The following is a 19981-nucleotide window of genomic DNA, read 5'->3' as shown; positions in this document are numbered from 1 at the left end:
CCAGACCAGCAAAGCCCTGAGGCCAGGAATCGAAGGCAATGGAAGGAGGGAACTCAACACCTCTGAGCAACGTGGTGGACATCTCAGACCCATCTGCACCTTACTTGCTGGTGTAGGAAACCTGAAATGAGTTACCCAGGTTAGCTATGTAACTCCCACCCACGTCTGCAAAATCTCTTCCCCACATCCAAGTTTTTAGGCTTTCTTGACAACCAGCCACCCTTCTAAATGCTTTGTGATCTCATCTCCATGTACCCTATCTTAGCCAGTCATGGACTTTGACACATTTTGACACCAATCCTCAAATGAGAGGAGGCTTATGTTAAAATAAAATTCTGTAATTCCATAGAGATAGTCAACAAACCTTAAGACAATCTCTATACCATTTTTATTTATTTATTTATTTTGTCTTCGGAATTTCCAACCCTGCAAACCCCATTGTGATGCGCATACAGGCTCTTTGGTGGCCTCATGGAAGCATTTCGGGGAATTTTAGTTGGTGTGGGCCTCAACATTTCAATGCTGGGCTAATTATAAAAAACAGAGGTTCCCTCACTCTGCCCCATGTACCAGATTTGATAAGCCACTGAATCAACCAGAAAAGATTTTAAGTCCGTATTACTTTGAGCTGTTTTTAAAACTTAAGCAAAACAAGCTTTTGCTTCCGCCACGACCGCCGACCCTTTTCATGAAACAAACTGGAGGGAAAACTTAGTAAAGACACATACCCGCCCTCAACCCCATAAGCTTAACTACCCGCTCCATAGACCTGAGGCTCAGATTCAGACGACACTTTCACGTGATCCGTTCCAACCTCGTCATAGGGACACGTGGTTCTAGATACTTCGTCCCCTCCCCCTCAGGGGTGGATTGTTGACAACGCCGCCGGCGGTCACGTGACCTTACGTCACCCCACCTCCTTTCCCTGAAATCTCTGGCCCCGGATGCGGCTCTCTGTCCCCACCCGGTCGAGTTTAAACTACTAAAAGGGGGAGGCATAGGATGGTGTTTCGGTTTCGGGGTCTCTTAATCCACAACCTCCAATCAGAGAACAGAGAGGACTAATTTATCTATTAGATTAGGAAGCCAAAATTGATAGAGCCCTGCCGCAGAGCTCCCAAAACGCGTCTAGACGCCCCGTGCCCTTCTCCCCCAACCCCCTCACCCGTGGTACTGGCGGAGGGCGGAGGGATCTGGAGGCGGCGGAGGGAGACGTCATTGCAGGGTTGTTTGTGCAGCCTCGGCGGCGGCGGTGACCCACAGTGATTCGGCCGCCGCGCCGGGGGGTGGGGGGGCTGCGCGGGACTCTTTTCTTTCAGACTGACCGCGGGGCAGCTGGGGAGCATGTCGACTCCGGCCCGGAGGAGGCTCATGCGGGATTTCAAGCGGTAAGGGCGCTCACCTCCGCCTGGATGACGGCTCCTCCCCACAGCTATGGGGCTGCAGGGCGGGGATCCGGGACACCTTCCTCTCCTAACCCTAAGAGGGCCTCCTCTGGGCCCAGGGGTCCCGAAGGAAGCCCAGCCCTAGTCCTGGTTCGCACTCCTTCATCCTTGCTCATTCTGCCGACGTAAGAAATTTCGGTACCCCCTCCCCCAAAAGTAAAGAGATGGCTATGGTTTGTCCTAGGGCTCCCCGGTGCCCACTTGGGTCAGCCCCCCGACGTCTAGTCCTAGAGCTCAAGCTTCATTTCCCCTTCCTCCGTCCCCCAAAAGCAAACCCTTGCAGAGTCATATTCCCTGCTTGCTGCACCAGTTTTGCTGGATGGCCCTGCGGTCTTAGCTGAGGGGCAGGGTTGGGATGAAAAGCGCCCCCCCCTTCTCATTCTCTTTGCAGCGAGGGTGGGGTCTGCAGCGCGAGGTCCGGAGGTTGTTAACCCATCCTCGGAAACCCGACTCTCCCTCGCCGCCCGAAAGGACCTTGAGAACTGGCTTAGAGAGCTGGGACTCGGGCTGGGAGCCCGGGCTGGGCTGCCAGGGCCTTCTGGAACTCAGCTCTGTGGCCTGGTGTCTAAAGCCCTATCTATAGCCTCCAAAGTCTGGAAAAATGCCTTCCTTGAGACTGGCGCTAACCTGATACTCGCTCGGCCTCCTTTTGTAAAATAGGGTTTTGTTAGGAGGTGTTGGGGTTAGTAAGGAGGAAGTGACCTTTTTTTCAGTTTACCTTTGGATACTTGGAAGTACGGAGGCGGAAAAAAAAATAAGAAAACTTACCATTACGATCCACTGCACGTTTTGTGGGGGTTTTGTTGTTTTCCTGGGGAGACCTGCTCTGACAAAATATAGAAACTTGGGTTAGCTGCCCAGGAAGCAACCTTTTAACTTCGCCATTATAAAGCCATAGGTGAGGCATTTGGAAGCCATTGTTTTAGGCTTTGGGCAGTTTATCATTGAATATATTCCTAATGTACCTTCAGTGGGCTAGAAGCAGCATAAATCCATTAAGGCGTGATGTGTTTGAGGTTGACTGGAGAGAACTATTTTTATGTAGACTAATTTCAAAGTATCTTATTTGACAATCACTACATATTGATATCTGTATATAAAATGCTATATTTGTTTTAAAAGTTTGTCTTCTGAAGCTTAAAATCAAATTTCACGTTAGCTCCAAAGAGTGAAATCCAAATAATGAAACTTGGAGTTCGTGTCCATTGTTACTCTGGTTTCTTACTGCCTTTCTCTGTTAATTCTGAATTGAACACATGGCACCTTTGGTAGTTTTCCAAGGGGCTTCAGGTTACAAAAACTTGATTATGACAAGTGTTGGAAGGTAGCTTTGTATCGAGTCTCTTGATAAAAGAGGTAGATTTAGCTGTAGCGCAGATCTTTAAAATAGCGACTGATGAAAAAAACCTAACTGAAGCTTGATTACTTTAAAAGCTACTGCTAATTGAAGCAAATAGGAGAAGGCTACTCTCCTAAAACTAGTTTCCTAATTAAATTGAATATAAGTGTTTTCAGTCATTTAGTGTTTGCCTTGAGGATCCTTTTTTTGGTTTTGGTGGGGGTGGTCATGTTGCACAGGTAGCTCTGGTTTGGAATCAGACCGTCTTTGCATCTTTAGAGCACCAAAAAAGGTGGTCTGTGAAAATCGGACTTGGGGTCTTTAATTTTTGTTGTTGATGGCATTCTGTGTGTATCACTTCTCAAAGGTACATCTTAAGCTTGGTATTCAAAAAAGGATGAGTCCAAAGGCCTTTGGAATTTTAGTCAATTTGGAGAGGTGTTTAAGAAGTAGTATATATGTGGTTGATTTCTTTTTTTTTAAAGTCATATTATTTTCCCCCTAAGCACAAGAACAAGGAAATGGTGTTAAAGTAGGTAGAATAGTCCATAAGGGTTCTCTTTGGCCTTCATAGAGACCTTAATGTTCAACTTTGAAAATTACTACTCTGGATTTCTAGATTGCAAGAGGACCCACCTGTGGGTGTCAGTGGCGCACCATCTGAAAACAACATTATGCAGTGGAATGCAGTTATATTTGGGTGAGTGGAAAGATATAACAAATGATAGGTATAGTAATTTTTTAAGAAAAGTGAATAGCAAGTAGGCAAAGAGGCTGAGGTGGACTTGAGGGCTCTTACAGAAACTGCAAAGTAAATTAGAAAAGAAATTCTGTTAGTTATTTCTGCAGTTAACTAAAATTTGTGTTGTATTATTTATGATTTTACAGTCACTTTGGGTTTTATCTGATAAAAATTAAACAAGAAAAGGTAAATTATTGTACAGAATAAAATGTACCAAGCAAATGTTTATGCTTGCATTCTTTTGGAACTGTAAAAAGACTAAGAACTAAAAAATACCCAGAGCTTCCAGTATGGCAAGAATTCATGAGAAATGTATCACATGTTGTATATATATATAACACTTTTTTTTTTTTTTAATAGAGGCAGGAGTAGAGGGGGGAGAGAGAGAGAAAATCTCAAGCAGACTCCACACCAAGTGCCAAGCCCAACACAGGGCTCCATGTCACAACCCTGAGATCATGACTTGAGCCCAAATCAACCACTGAGCTATATATGGGTGCCCTGTATATATGCCTCTTAATTTAAAATTTCCTTATGCCTTTTATTTTTCTGGACTTGATCTCTTTTTCTTTCACACTTTTTAAAACCAGGGGTTTGTACTAAAACCTTAAAGGAACACCTTCATAAACAGTTCTGAGTAGCCATTGAATTAGTTATGAAACTATATTAAATACTAGTGGAAAAATGAGTGTAGTTTATTCTTCTAAAGAGATTATATTTGGGGTACCTGGGTGGCTCAGCGGTTGAGCATCTGCCTTTGGCTCAGGTCTTAGAGTCCTAGAATGGAGTCCTGCATCAAGCAGGAACCACCACCCCCACTCCCACCCCTGCCAATGGAGCCTGCTTCTCCCTCTGCCTATGTCTCTGCCTCTCTCTCTCTCTTTCGTGAATGAATAATAAAATCTTTTTAAAAATAGATTACATTAAATTCAGGCTAACATGCTTTGAGGTCCTGAATGTGCCTTGCAAGAAGAAATAATGCTTGATGGTGCTGCTTAGGAAAGATGAAATTGGGGTATGGAGGCAGGAAAAGGTTTGAGCAAAAGAAAGTGGCTTTCTTGGTTACATCAGTTTTGATGTAACTGTTTTGAACAAGAAGTGTTGCTTTGTTGGGAAGCAGGATGCTTGGTTTGATGTTATATAATTATCTTGCAGGGGCATTTCCATCTTATTGATGTGAATTGAAAATATGATTTTTTTCTCTTAAGAATATACATTTACAAAGTGACTGGTTGGTATTTATGAACTGAATTGTTTTGGTGCTAAAACTATGAGGCTTGTCTTTGTAAATCCCCCCTAAAATGAAAACATAGAATAGTCATCCTTTATGCCTATCTCTATAAAAATCTAGAGCTAAGATGGTACCAAACTAACAGTATCTTTAAAACTCCACAAATCATTAGAATAAGCCCCCTCTTTCTCTGTGTGTTTATCCTTTTGACTCTTAAAAATCAAGAAAAAGAGGGGTGCCTGGGTGGCTTGTATGGGCAACTGATTCATCATCTCACCTCAGGTTTTAAAAGTTTTTTTTTTTTTTTTAATTTTTATTTATTTATGATAGTCTCACACACACACACACACACACACACAGAGAGAGAGAGAGAGAGAGAGGCAGAGACATAGGCAGAGGGAGAAGCAGGCTCCATGCACCGGGAGCCCGACGTGGGATTCGATCCCGGGTCTCCAGGATCGCGCCCTGGGCCAAGGGCAGGCGCTAAACAGCTGTGCCACCCAGGGATCCCTCACCTCAGGTTTTAGATCTCTGGAGTTAGGCACTGTATTGGGTTCTGCATTGGGCCTGGACCCTACTTAAAAAAAAAAAAAAAAAAAAATCAGGAAAAGGCAGAATGAAACATCTTTTAATCAGAAATCTTCTTGTTTTCAGACCAGAAGGGACACCCTTTGAAGATGGTAAGTCATTCTCAATTATGTTTTCTGTAATATTAGGATGCTGCGTTTAAGTAAATAATTGTTAACACCAACATACTTAAAACTATTTTCTGTATCAGCTTGACCACCTCCATTGCCAGTTCTCTGTGTTACTTTGGTATTTGGCTGTAGAACTGTAGGCCTAGATAGTAGGTTAATGGTGGATAATCGTGCTTTTTTAACATTGTTATCTATGTTGATAAGGTGTCAAGCTGAAATTGTTCTTAAACTTTCATAGCTGAAGCATCTGGCTGGCTCATTCAGTAGAGCACGCGACTCTGTCTCAGGGTTGTAAGGTCGAGCCTCACATTTGGTGCAGAGATTACTTAAAAATAAAATAACTGAAATCTTAAAGTAAGAAAGACCTGCCAGTAGCTTCACATACAGCTGGCTTTTGACACCCGTAAGTAGCATTCTGTGTAATCTTTTACTTCTTAAATTTAGTATTTCCTCCAAAAGCCAGGAAAATGGGAAACTGGTCCTGATACGTATTTATAATTACACTTTTCAAATTGATTGTAATCGGGTTCTTAGATTTTCTCTAATTACAGCATAGATTTTTAAGAATTATTGAACAGATTTGTTTTAATTATCAAAATGTCTCCAGAATTAACCCATTGAAGATATTTGAACAAAGATACTATTTTTTAAGGAGATAACCTGAAATGCTTAATAGGGGAAAATGGTTAAGCAAATTATGAGGTATCTATATTATGGAATATTATGTACTTGTTGAAGAATAGTAAGGCAAATCTGGACATATGTCTCGAGACAAAGTTTTAGAATAACATATATTTTTACTAAACACATATATCCAAGTGTGTGGGTATTAAAGGGTTATAAACCATACCATTATCAGTGGTTTCTTCTAAGTGGGGATAAGGAATTGAAGAGAAGTAGCTCTAAGGACTTCAGCTTTTTGCACTGTACCAGGGGTTCTCAGGTGGTCCATAAACCCCCTTCAAGTCCCTGAGACTTTCATGGGTTCCTTCTAATTAAAACTGTCTTTATAATTTAAGGCATTTGTCTTTTTTTGCTCTATCAGCGTTTGCAGTGATGGTACAAAAACATTAGTGGCTAAACTTGGACCTATGCAGTTTAGCATCTTGGTACAAATTAAGACTGTCTCTAAACTGTACTAATAGTCATGGTATTCTTTGCTTTTTTTTTTTTTTTTTAAGATTTTATGTATTAGAGAAAGGGCATAAATAGTGGGAGGAGCAGAGGTAGAGGGAGAAGCAGGCTTCCCACTGAGCAGGGAGCCCATTGGGCTCAATCCCAGGACCCTGAGATCATGACCTGAGCCACCTAGGCACCCCTATTCTTTGCATTTTATTTGTTGGTTTCAGTTTTGGTTTTTTAAGATTTTATTTATTCATGAGAGACACCGAAAGAGAGGCAGAGATACAGGCAGAGGGAGAAGAAACAAGCTCCATGCAAGGAGCCTGTTGTGGGACTCTATCCCAGGAATCCAGGATCACACCCGAGCCAAAGGCAGATGCTCAACCGTTGAGCCACCCAGGCGTCCCTGGTTTTTGTTTTGTTTTGTTTTGTTTTTAAGTCATCTCTACACCCAACATGTGGGGCTTGAACCCACACCCCTAGATCAAGAGCCTGACTGAGCCAGCCTAGTGCCCCATATTCTTTGCATTTTTAAAAAACTGTCATTTTCACTTAAAAATGTCTTGATAGCAAAGGAAATTCGTCTTGATGAAAAAAGTAGATATTATTAATTGTTGACCTTTGAGTATGCATTTTTAAAATATTCTGTGTGATTAAGTGGGAAATATACATAAAACACTTCTCATGATTTTCTGGAGGCAAAGCACTTGTGCAGTTGTTTTGAGTTGCAACTTACACTTTTTTTCATGGAACATTTTTACTTGAATGAGAGACAAACTGATAATTTAGACTCAACTGTTTAGACTCATAAGGGACTGAAATGAGCTGTTAGATCAAGGAAAGTAACTGACAGTATTGTTGCTGCTGATAAAATAATGGTTTCCCAGTACTTCAAGACTTCTCTGATAAACATCAGTAGGCAGTATTACCTAGTTGTTATATGTTTATGCATAGTGTGTAATGAAATGTGGCAACATTTACAAGATTTGTATAATTCATTGAACCAATATTTTCTGAATGACCAATGTATCATGTTAGAAGATTATGGATGGATAAAACATTTATGCAATGAGTAACAGATTTTAGTTTGATGCAAAAAGTTTATATGATTTCAGTCTACATTGCAGCTAACCTTTAAAAGCTTACCACTTCCTTAGTATAGTAACCAAAAAAGAGTATCTACAGTTATCTGAGAAAACTATGGGGGGATCCCTGGGTGGCGCAGAGGTTTGCCGCCTGCCTTTGGCCCAGGGCGCGATCCTGGAGACCCGGGATCGAATCCCACTTCAGGCTCCCGGTGCATGGAGCCTACTTCTCCCTCTGCCTATGTCTCTGCCTCTCTCTCTCTGTATGACTATCATAAATAAATAAAAATTAAAAAAAAAAGAAAACTATGAAAATATTTTTTCATTTATGTATTTTTGTGAGGCCTTATTTTCTTCTATATCTCATCCCAAAACAACATATTGCAACAAATCGAATGCAGAGGCAGCTGAGAGAATCTAGCTGTCTTGTATTAAGTCAATCATTTGAGATTTGCAAAAATGTAAAACAGTGGTAAGCTTTTTACTAACTTTGTGGGGAAATATATTACTTCTCATTAAATGTTACTCAGGTTATTTTGTGGTGAGTTTACAGTAATTAGTGAATTTTTAAAATTTTTCTGAGTTAGAGGTGCCTGATTGGATCAGTTGGTAGAGCATGTGATTCTTGATCTCGGGGTCATGAGTTACAGCCTCTCATTGAAAATAGAAATTACTTTTTAAGGAAATTCATAAGTTAAATACTGTCTAATACAGGAAATACTAATAGTTACATCCAGTAGCACTGGAAGCAGTTTGTACGAGTTCGTGAGAACAGATTGTTAAAAATTGGGGGAATTTCTGCAGGCTATTTATTAAAGAGCCAATATTTAAAAGTGAAATGATTTTTCATCTTTGGAAATACATAAAATGGTATGCTGTCCCATGTATCTCTTTCCAGCTTCACATTCAGTTGACTTTCCATTGGAAGCTTGGTGTTGGTTGGGAATAGGAGTATAAGGGGGTCCTGAGACTCCATAAAGTGGAAGGAAAAAAACTTGAAAATGGCTGTTCCATATTTTGTAGGCTGAAATTCTTAAAATTACATTTTTTTAATTAATTAAAATTCAAACCTTCAAAATACAGGTTAGATACAAGGCTGTTTTCACTATTTAACTGTATGTTTCATAATAGTCTGATATATTTGGAATATAAAATAGATAACAGATTTTGCTTGTATCTTTGGCTTCCCTCATCCCAAATTTCCAAAGGGCAAAAAAAATGTAAAAAGGTAGAGGTTGGGACACCTGGGTGGCTCAGCAGTTGAGCGTCTGCCTTTGGTTCAGGACGTGATCCTGCAGTCCCAAGATCAGGTCCCAAATCAGGCTTCCTACATGGAAGCCTGCTTTTCTCCCTCTCACTGTGTCTCTGCCTCTCGCTCTGTGTCTTTCATGAATAAATAAATAAAAATCTTTAAAAATAATAGTAATAATAATTTTAAAAGATTAAAAGGTAGCGGTTGTATACCAAATATGTAAAGATAAAATATCAGATAAAATAATTAGAGAAGGATCCCTGGGTGGCTCAGTGGGTTAGCACCTGCCTTTGGCCCAGGGCACGATCCTGGAGTCCCGGGATCGAGTCCCGCATCGGGCTCCTGGCATGGAGCCTGCTTCTCCCTCCTCCTGTGTCTCTGCCCCTCTTTCTCTCTCTCTCTCTCCATGTCTATCATAAATAATAAATAAATAAATATTTTTAAAAAAATTAGAGAAGATTGTTTAGTTTTTCTAAAACTACATTGATGAAATAAGGGAAGAACCTTGTAGGGACATCTGGAATGTCTTTTATTGAGTTCATTAGGAAAAAGTCTCAATTTACCAAGTATGTTTAAGGGGCTCTAGTTAAAATACCTCTCCAACCTTCAGGTGGATTTCCTCAAAATAAAAGAACTCTAGATAATGAATAAATAGAAGTCTAAAAGACCTACCAAACCAGTAATAATGGTCATTTCTGCAAAACAGATTTGGAATTGGGAGTTGAGAGTTCTACTTTGTACCCTGTGAACAGATTGACTTTGTTAGAAATGTGTAATTTTTTTTTTTAATTTTTATTTATTTATGATAGTCACACACAGAGAGAGAGGCAGAGACACAGGCAGAGAGAAAAGCAGGCTCCATGCACCGGGAGCCCGACGTGGGACTCGATCCCGGGTCTCCAGGATCGCGCCCTGGGCCAAAGGCAGGCGCTAAACCGCTGTGCCACCCAGGGATCCCAGAAATGTGTAATTTTTTTAAAAGTCTGTGTCTGGGGATCCCTGGGTGGCGCAGCGGTTTGGCGCCTGCCTTTGGCCCAGGGCGCAATCCTGGAGACCCGGGATTGAATCCCACGTCGGGCTCCCGGTGCATGGAGCCTGCTTCTCCCTCTGCCTCTCTCTCTGTCTCTCTCTCTCTCTCTCTCTCTCTCTCTCTCTGGGTGTGTGACTATCATAAATAAATAAATTAATTAATTAATTAAAAAAAAAAAAGCCTGTGTCTGTACTGACATAAAATACTGCTTTGCAGAATGTACCACATTGGTCTATAGGCAGTTACACTAATACTTACTGGTTTTTGGCATATTTAAGTGGAAGGATTCGTGTGTGGACAGAAGAGACGTTTTAGATTAATGTCCATGCCTCCAGTCTAAGTCCTTTGTCATGTGGTCGTTAGCCCCTCTTGAAATCTTTTACATACCCTCTTCTAAGCTATAATAGCTATAATAAACTAGCTGTAGTTCCCCAAATGTGCATTTTAAATTTCAGTAGCTAGGGCCAAATTGCTTTCCAAAAGTATGGCAGTTTCACATTCCCACCAATAGCACATGAAAGTGTGTTCCCAAGTGCTTGCCAATGCTGCATGTTACCAGTCTAATGTAAATCAAAGTATATTTAGTATGTTTTATGTGCTAAGCCAGAAGTGACATTAATTTTTGTATGGTTGTGCAAAAATTAGTATGGGTTGGGAATTCATTGATGAGGAGATTAAAAATTAATGCTTGTCTTTACCATAATTATTTTGATTTGTTTTCTATCTAGGTACTTTTAAACTAGTAATAGAATTTTCTGAAGAGTATCCAAATAAACCACCAACTGTTAGGTTTTTATCCAAAATGTTTCATCCAAATGGTAAGTAACATTTTATTAAACTTCACACAAATGATGGGGGGGGTAGTTTTTTCCTTCTTTTAAGAGTTGACCCATACTTCTCACTGCTAGGGGCCACTTCTAGATGTTGCTTCCATGTCAGTATTAGCTACATTTTTGTACCCTAGAATCTTTAGAAGATTCCAAATTTCAGGTGAGGTTTTAATACTTTTTATTTTAAGATTTTATATATTTATTCACGAGAGACCCACAGAGAGGAGCAGAGACATAGGCAGAGGGAGAAGCAGGCTCCCTTGTAGGAAGCCGGAAGCAAGACTCAATCCCAAGACCCTGGGATCATGACCTGAGCTCAGATGCTCGTATACTTTTGATTTTAAAATACTATGCATGTGTAGAAATGTGAAGGATACCAAAAAGAACTTGTCACTTAAAATTTAGCTTTTAAAAAACACAAAAAAGGGTGCCTGGGTGACTCAGTCAGTTAAGCATCTGCCTTCAGCTTGGGTCATGATCCCAGGGTGCTGGGATTGAGCTCCACATCAGGCTCCCTGCTCAGCGGAGAGTCTGCTTCTCCCTCCTCTCCTCCCAACTTGTGCTCTCTCACTAGCTCTGTCTCTCTCTCTCTCAGATAAATATTTTTTAAAAAACACAAATTAATGCTTATACAAAATTGAGGTCATGTATATAAAATGACTTATTTTAATATATTGAACATCTTTCCTTGTTAAATATCCTTTGCATCATTTTTTTTCTTTTGCATCATTCTTAATGGCTGCAAAATGTTCTCTGCGATTATCATAATTAATATATGTCCAGTTGGTGATTTTCAGGTTTTTTTTTTTTTAAGACTTTTTAATTTTATTTTGAGAGAGTGCGAGCGTGAGGTGGGAGAGGGAGAAAGAATCTTAAGTAGGCTCCACACTCAGCAGAGCCTGCCTTGGGGCTCTGTCTCATGACCCTGAGATCAAGACCTGAGCCAAAATCAAGAGTCAGTTGCTTAACCAAATGAGCCACCCAGGTACCCCAAGTTTTTTGTAATTTTATTTAAAGATTTTATTTATTCATTTATGAGAGACACAGAGAGAGAGGCAGAGACATAGGCAGAAGGAAAAGCAGGCTCCCTGTAGGGAGCCTGATAAGGGACTCGATCCCAGGACCCTGGGATGACGACCTGAGCCAAAGGCTCAACCACTGAATCACCCAGATGCCCCTGTTTGTAATTTTAAACAGCACTTTGAACATTCTTGAAAATTTTTCCCAAATACCTGTGAGAGTATTACAGAATAAATTTTTAGAAGTGGTATTATTGGGTAAAAAATTCATACATTGAGACGCCTGGGTGGTTCAGCGGTTGAGCATCTGCCTTTGGCTCAGGGTGTGATCCTGGAGTCCCAGGATTGAGTCCCAAATCGAGCTCTTGCAGAGAACCTGTTTCTCCCTCTGCCTGTGTCTCTTCCTGTCTCTCTCTCTGTCTCTCATGAATAAATAAATAAAATCTTTTTTTTTAAGTTCATATATTTTTAAGGCTTTTTAAAATACAGTTTTCCTTTTTTTTCTCTCGTTTCTATTTTCATTTGGAGAAATTTTTTTTATTCCTATTTTCCATAAATGCTGAGTGACTCTGTGTAATTGATATGCTCTTCCATAATTTCTTGTTCACTTCTAATGCATGTATATTTCTGGATTACAAATTAGAAAAGTTATTTTCCAAAATATTTAAGCTTTCCATTTTGTAGCCTTTGCTCATTTAAATATGGACTTCTCCATCAGTTAACTTAGTTTTAGAAGGAGTCACTTTACATTTATTCCACTTTAGTTTTGTCTGACTTAGACTTGTTATTGAATTGACCCACAATATAGTAAGGTTTTGTAAATCAAGGTGGGAAAGACTGTAGAATGTGCAGAAGGGATCTGTGTATAGGTGTAGTATTTTCATCCTTACGGAAACAATGTATTAGATTATTTTTCATCCCTTTGTATTAACAATGGTTTATAACAATGTATTATATATACATTGTATTATATACAATTTAACAATGTATTATAACAATGGTTTCTCTTTTGTCTTTTATCAGTACTTTTATTAACTTTCTGGTCTACCTTTTAAACATCTTTACTTGGGGATCCCTGGGTGGCGCAGAGGTTTGGTGCCTGCCTTTGGCCCAGGGCGCGATCCTGGAGACCCGGGATCGAATCCCACGTCGGGCTCCTGGTGCATGGAGCCTGCTTCTCCCTCTGCCTGTGTCTCTGCCTCTCTCTCTCTCTCTCTCTCTGTGTGACTATCATAAATAAATAAAAATTTAAAAAAAATAAATAAACATCTTTACTTGAAATATAATTCACATATCATGCTGTTCATTCATTTAAATTTTACAACTCAGGGAGTTTTGGTACACGGAGTTGTGCAACCATCACCCTATCAATTTTAGAACATTTTCATCTCCAAAAAAATCCCATGACAGTTGGCACTCACTCCCTTTTCTCCCAGCACCCTAGCCCTAGGCAGTTGTAGTTTCTTTATAGATTTGCCTGTTAGGGGGGTGCTGGGGTGGCTTAGTTGGTTAAGCATCTGCCTTCGCTCAGGTCATGATCTCAGTGTCCTAGGATAGAGCCTGGATTGGCCTCCCATACTCAGTGGCAAGCCTACTTCTCCCTCTCCCTCTGCCCTTCCTCCTGCCCATGTTCTCTCTCTCTATTTGAAATAAAATCTTAAAAAAAAAAAAGAAAAAAAGGATTGCCTGTTATGGATATTTCATTAAAATGAAATCCTATAATATAGTCTTTTGTGTCTACTTCTTTCAGCTGGGATAGTTTTTCAGGATTCATCCATGTTGTAACTGTATTTATTCCACTTCCTTTTATTGCTGAAATTTCGTTTTATGGGTATATACTATATTTTGTTTACTCATTTGTCAGTTGATGTTTATTTCTTGTTTGCTTTTGGATTACTTCTTAGAAGTAGTTACTAGTTCAGAATTTTAAAATCATTTTGTACTTTTATGGATTTTACAGGGGTGATCATTGTTCTTTAGGCTTGCCAAGTTTGAGTTCATGCGGGATAAATACTAGGCAGTTGACTGGGCTGCATTAAAGTGGAGCTTTAAATCTGCTCTAAAGCTAGTAAGTCGGGCAGCCCTGGGTGTCTCAGCGGTTTAGCGCCGCCTTCAGCCCAGGGCGTGGTCCTAGGGTCCTGGGATCGGGTCCCGCATCGTCGGGCTCCCTGCATGGACCCTGCTTCTCCCTCTACCTGTGTCTCTGCCCCCCCCCCCGTGTGTCTGTCATGAATAAATAAAATCTTAGAAAAACAAAACAAAAAACTAGTAAGTGGAAGTAGCTAGCACATGAATGGTGATTGAGGCCATGAGAGTGAATAACTATGCCCAGAAAGTATATATACAGGAGGGCAAGAAGGAAGAGGATAGAGGATAGAGAGAGCCCTGAGAAATGACAGTATTTAGATATAATTTGCCTCCTCTTCCCCCCAAAAGCCTTACTTAGTTGTGTCTTTATGTAGAGGATCCGGCTTGCTCTGTGAAACTTTCCAAAGTTTGAAAGTATAACATTTAAATGCATTTATTCTTTGTCAACACAGCAGTTATGGAAATTTGTCATATAGACAAGAGTCTCTCACAAGCAGGTAAAAAAATTTATTTAGTTTCAGAGGGAGGAGAACCGTCCAAATATTAAAGACTTAAAACCTATTAATCAGGGCAGCCCCGGTGGCGCAGCGGTTTAGCACCGCCTGCAGCCCAGGGCGTGGTCCTGGAGACCTTGGATCGAGACCCTGGATCGGGCTCCCTGCATGGAGCCTGTTTCTCCCTCTGCCTGTGTCTCTGCCTCTCTCTTTCTCTGTCTCTATGAATAAATAAATAAAATCTTGAAAAAAAAAAAACTATTAATCACTTGATTTTTAGTTTATTTTTTGAGTATGAAAGGAATGCATATTCATAAAAACAAATCATGAAATACAAGAATCCTTTTATTTACAGAGAGCCAGTACTTATATTTTGGCATTTAGTCTTACAGATGTTTTGTGACTACACAAAATGTCAAAATAGTTACGTGGTTCAAATGAAAATATTTAAATATTTTGTAAAAAAAATTACATCCTCTAAAAATGGAATCTTAGGTGTAATGCATTGTGGAGGTCTTTCTGCATTAGTTAACAGAAGGTAGATATGTATCGTTTCTCTTGGCTACATTGCTGTTGGTTATGTGATATGAATGTACTATTATTTAGCCAGTCACTTCTTTATGAACCACAAGGCAGTTTCTAATTTTATACTCTTATAAACAGTATTATAGTGAACTTCCTATAAATAAAACTTCATATGTTCACACTTATTTCTTTTAGAAGTAATTTCTGGGAATGTAATTATGATGTTAATTTTTTTTTTCCGGAGCTTTATTTAAGGAATTTAGAAATAGGGGATTTAAAAAGATTGGATAGAAGATGGGTATTTGAAAAAATTTAACTGTGACAAAGCCTCCTGACAAAAAGATGCAAAAATAAGAGCCCTTAGTTATAACAGTGGTTTTTCTGTGAGACAAGAGGGTTTGGTAAATAATGTTCAAAACTTCTGACTGGGCCAAGCATTCTGTTTGTGGCAAAGATTTCTCTTTAACTGTTAAATATGATAAAGTCAATAGGTAACCAATTTTAGTATTGTCTTTACAGTGTATGCTGATGGTAGCATATGTTTAGATATCCTTCAGAATCGATGGAGTCCAACATATGATGTATCTTCTATCTTAACATCAATTCAGGTAAGTGTATGTTAGGTTGCATCATGAATTTTCAAAATTCTGTGGGATAGCTTCTTTAGGAGCACTCTAAAGACCACATGAGCAAACTTTGCTTCCTAGCACCCATGTAACCAATAGTACAGCTTGGATAATCCCATGATTTTCAGACCGCTGCTCTGCTTTTCTGTCTCTTTCTCTCTCTCTCTCTCTCTCTCTCTCTTTTTTTTTTTTTTTTAGGGTTTTATTTTATTTATTCATGTGAAATAGAGAGAGAGAGGCAGAGGGAGAAGCAGGCTCCATACAGGGAACCCGATGCGGGACTTGATCCTGGAACCCCAGGATCATGCCCCGAGCCAAAGGTGGATTGCTCAACCACTGAGCCACCCAGGCATCCCTGGCCTGCCTTTCTCTTAGTGATCACATTGGATCAAACCTACAGTCATTTTCCTGGTCCTTGTGTAAATCAAGTGTTCTCACAGGTCAAGTATTATTTATGACCATCAAGGATAGCCAGAGGATGTGGAGAAGGAAAACTCTTCTTGGAAATAAAGATGATTGCTTAGAAAAACCATAGTGACCTCAGGAAACTGCCAAGTGCAGAGAAGCATTAAGTATGTTACCCCATCCAAGAAATCCTTTTTTAAAAACAGATAGTGTAAAAAAAAAAAAAAAAACCAATGGTGTAACCATTTGCCAAACCAGTCTGGCAGATTATTTCAGAGTTGACCCTGAATGACAGTTTTAGAAGTAAAGTGAGGGATGTTTTAGTTTATGTGGGTGTAAAAGGAGCAGAAGTCAAATTTTGGTTTGTGATATTTTTAAAACTTTTTCTGTTGCATTTCTGCTTTAATTCAAGTCATTTTATAAACATTTTGAACTTCCCTATTTCATTCCCTTGCTGCTAGGTGTATATATTTTCTATATTAAAGGAAACAAGATTCCCTACCCAGCTTACTATCAGACATTTGCAAAGTAAACCATAAAAATAAAGTTTAACTTTGGAAAATGTTAGTTGCTATGCTATTTCCAAGTATTGTATATTATTATACAATAACTAATATTATACAACTAACTAATGTTAGTTGCTGTGCTATTTCCAAATATTGTATATTAACCAAATCAAGCTGTTTATTTCCTGGCTAATGCTTAAGTATGTTAAAGAAGAATATTCTGAGACATCCTGGGTGGCTCAGCAGTTTAGCACCACCTTCTGCCCAGGGTGTGATTCTGGATACCCGGGATTGAGTCGCACGTTGGGCTCTCTTCATGCAACCTGCTTCTCCCTCTGCCTGTCTCTCTCTCTCTCTTTCTGTGTCTCTCATGAATAAATAAATCTTAAAATAAATAAATAAATATATATATATATTATATATATATATACATATATATATGTATATGTATATTATATATGTGTGTATATATATATATATATATATATACTTTTCCAATTTCCTTGAAATTAGAGGTCTGCAGTTGAGTACTGTGTTTTGGAAACGTCAGTTCTCTAGCAGCAGGAAATTATTAAATTGATCAAGCCATTTCTGAAAGTATTTAAGACCTAAAAATACAGAAGATAATACTAATATCTGCCATTTCTTTCCTGAGTAATTTGTTCTTTTATACAACCTCTATGCTCCATATCTGACCCATGTTAATGTAAAGAGCAATTCAACTAATCCTTTTTTCCCTTTTCTCTTTCCTTTCAGTCTCTGCTGGATGAACCGAATCCAAACAGTCCAGCCAATAGCCAGGCAGCACAGCTTTATCAGGAAAACAAACGAGAATATGAGAAAAGAGTTTCGGCCATTGTTGAACAAAGCTGGAATGATTCATAATAGACAACTGGTCTGTTAATTTTTTTCATCATTGTTGTGTATAATTTACCTCTCAGTAGAAAGGCTAACAAATTTTAAGTGCCACAGGTTTTAAGGATTCTGCAGAAAAAAAAAAGTCCTTCAGTTTAGAACCTACAAAAGCTTGTGTATCTTGATTAATGTACTTTTTATTGCATGGTGTGAACTAAGTTATTGCTTACATAAATTTGTAATATATCCTGTTTGTATTTTTTTCCAAGTGTATAATGTTGGTGTGGAGTTTTCATGACAGAATAATACACATTTTGTAAATCTGTACTTTTTTCAAATATTGAATGCCTTATTTTTGAATTCTTTAGATTTTTAAATTGGAGAAAAGCACTTAAAGTTTTTTATATATGAATATTACATGTAAAGCTGTTAAAATACATAACTTCAGTGCAAGAGACTTTGTCACTTATTTCCTTATCTGTTTAGGAGGGGTTAATAAGTCTCTAGCTCTCCATCAATTGATAGTAGTTTCATTTCCAATTTCAAAAGAACAGATTTATATTTTATCAAGAAATTCTTCAAATTTGATTCTAACCACCAATTATAATTTTCAAACTTTATTTTGAATGTTTGAATGAAACTATATCCATTTCACTTGAGCAATTATAGACATAACTGGTTTGATTCTGTCCAACTCTGTATTTAGGCCACTTGTTACTGTTTCTTCATGCACTACTTACTGTTAAACTGTACCTTTTACAATTTTCACAGTTTGTACCTCTGCCATGAGGAATTGGCACCTCTACGGGAATAGAGAGCTAATGCAACTTACTTTGCTGCTTGATAGCACTTTAAAAGATTTTTGATAATGAAGAAAGTAAAACAGTAAACATTTATTAAAATTCACGCCCCACTATTAACACTGAGTAAGAATTGGTTGCATTGGTTTAGTAAGGCAGATACTTGGAAGGATTCTTGGTGTAACTTAAAATATTTGAAAACTGCCTTTTAATGCAATTGCATATCTGTTTATTCTGGAAAAATGTTTTAATATCAGGGCCTGCTGAGTTGCTTTCTCTTGTGGAGATTTTTTTTTTTTAATCTCCTAAGTTGTATAAAAGTTGTACTGCATCTTAGTTTACTGGATAAATTTAAAACAGTATTGTAGAAAGCTTATACAAAGCTATCCTATGCCTTCAAATAGTACAGAAAATGGAAAATATACAAGTAAATTCTGTTGAACCACCTGTGTAGTCTTTCTAGTAGTTAAAAACAGCTATTTGAGTAACCCCAATAGTTTCTTGTCCTGTTCTTACTAGTTTAGTAAGCTAACAGCTTCTCTGTTGGAAGACTGCAGGATGGCAGTGTCTACAGCTTCTATTTATTAAGCCAAGTTTGACACTGGAAGACTAAATGTTGATGTTTTCCTTTAAAAGTTATTACTTGGCAAATTTGGGAGTAATTGTATGGTCTTAGAAAGCTTTTCATACAAATGAGAGTCCATTCACTGGAATTAATGGCCAAAAAAAAAAAAAAAAGATGCTTACAGTTACTTTTTGGTCATAGTAAATGTGATGCTTTCATATTCAGCTCTGAGACAAAGTGTAGCTTCTGGAGACATTTACTCCAATGACTGACTCTTAATATACAGTAGGTATACGAGAGTCTCCCCTCTTATTTTATTAAATGCTGTTTGTACTGCTTCAGAATCCATTTTTATCCTAATCTCTTTTCCTTTCCCTATGTAAAATTGAAATATTTCAAGTATTGATACTTAGAAGGGGGTTACATATCACTTTGCAGGAAGTCTCTGAGCTCTAGGTCCTAATAAATTCAACACCTAAAACCACCTAGTTCACATTCCCATTGGAGAAAATTCTTAGGAATATTCCTCTCCCAATTACTCCTCCATTTTTTTCTTCAGCTTTGGAACAGATTCCTGTTTCTTTAGTTAAGTACTAGATGTAAACCTTCAATTTCAAGGTTATACCGTACTAAAAAGGTTTAATTTTAAACTAGGTAAATCTTCTAAATGTGTGGCATAGCAGGAGGCTAGAACTAAGTTAATAACTTATTTTGGTATGAAGTTGGATTCATGCTAAAGTTTAAATACATTTGTGGTGCATTTTCTCTGCAGTAGTACTAACATAGAATGCTCTGTGCACATGGCACTATTCGAAGCACTTTAACGTATATGACCACATTTCAGACACACGGTAATCCTGTGAGGTTGGTACAATTATATTACAGATGAGTATAGTTTACGGACAGATTAAGTGACTTGCTCAATTTCAGCAAGCTAGCAAGTGATAGAGCTGGGATTTGTATCTGGGCAATCTGGTCTTTTAGCCAAGAAGTAGACTATTCCTTAAGAGATATTAAGGGATTGAGTTCTGTTTTAGAAAATCTATTAGACTTTAATATGTCCTCCTGTTTTTAAAAATACTAATCTATTAGTCTAATTATTTAAAGTCTAATAGACTTTAAAATGCCCTCCCATTTTTAAAAATACTTGAGTTTAGACTTGGGTACAGACTGGTATCTACCCAGTGAAGACATTTTCTCAACCACCATTTTCTCCCTCTTCATTTTTGTTTTGCATATAGGAACACTTTCTAGTCTCTGATATAAAAGACCTATGACTTTTCTATAGACCACATTTTTTTCCCCTTCATCCTTCAGCCAGTAC

The 19981-nt window shown here is 38.6% G+C and overlaps 1 protein-coding gene across 1 annotated transcript; it reads left to right on the top strand.

Moving 5' to 3' along the window:
* The first annotated feature begins 1215 nt into the window (after positions 1-1215).
* UBE2B (ubiquitin conjugating enzyme E2 B) lies at positions 1216-18539 on the top strand. Its single transcript, XM_055302093.1, has 6 exons — positions 1216-1388; positions 3404-3484; positions 5412-5437; positions 10673-10762; positions 15420-15508; positions 17194-18539. Exons 1-6 carry the CDS (start codon positions 1345-1347, stop codon positions 17320-17322), a joined length of 459 nt encoding a protein of 152 aa, XP_055158068.1. The 5' UTR covers positions 1216-1344; the 3' UTR covers positions 17323-18539.
* The last annotated feature ends 1442 nt before the right edge of the window (positions 18540-19981 follow it).

Source organism: Nyctereutes procyonoides, unplaced genomic scaffold (assembly GCF_905146905.1).
Source record: "Nyctereutes procyonoides isolate TBG_1078 unplaced genomic scaffold, NYPRO_anot_genome, whole genome shotgun sequence".
Lineage (NCBI taxonomy): Eukaryota > Metazoa > Chordata > Mammalia > Carnivora > Canidae > Nyctereutes > Nyctereutes procyonoides.
Note: the sequence above shows the minus strand (reverse complement) of the source record. Positions and strands in the feature narration are given on the sequence as shown.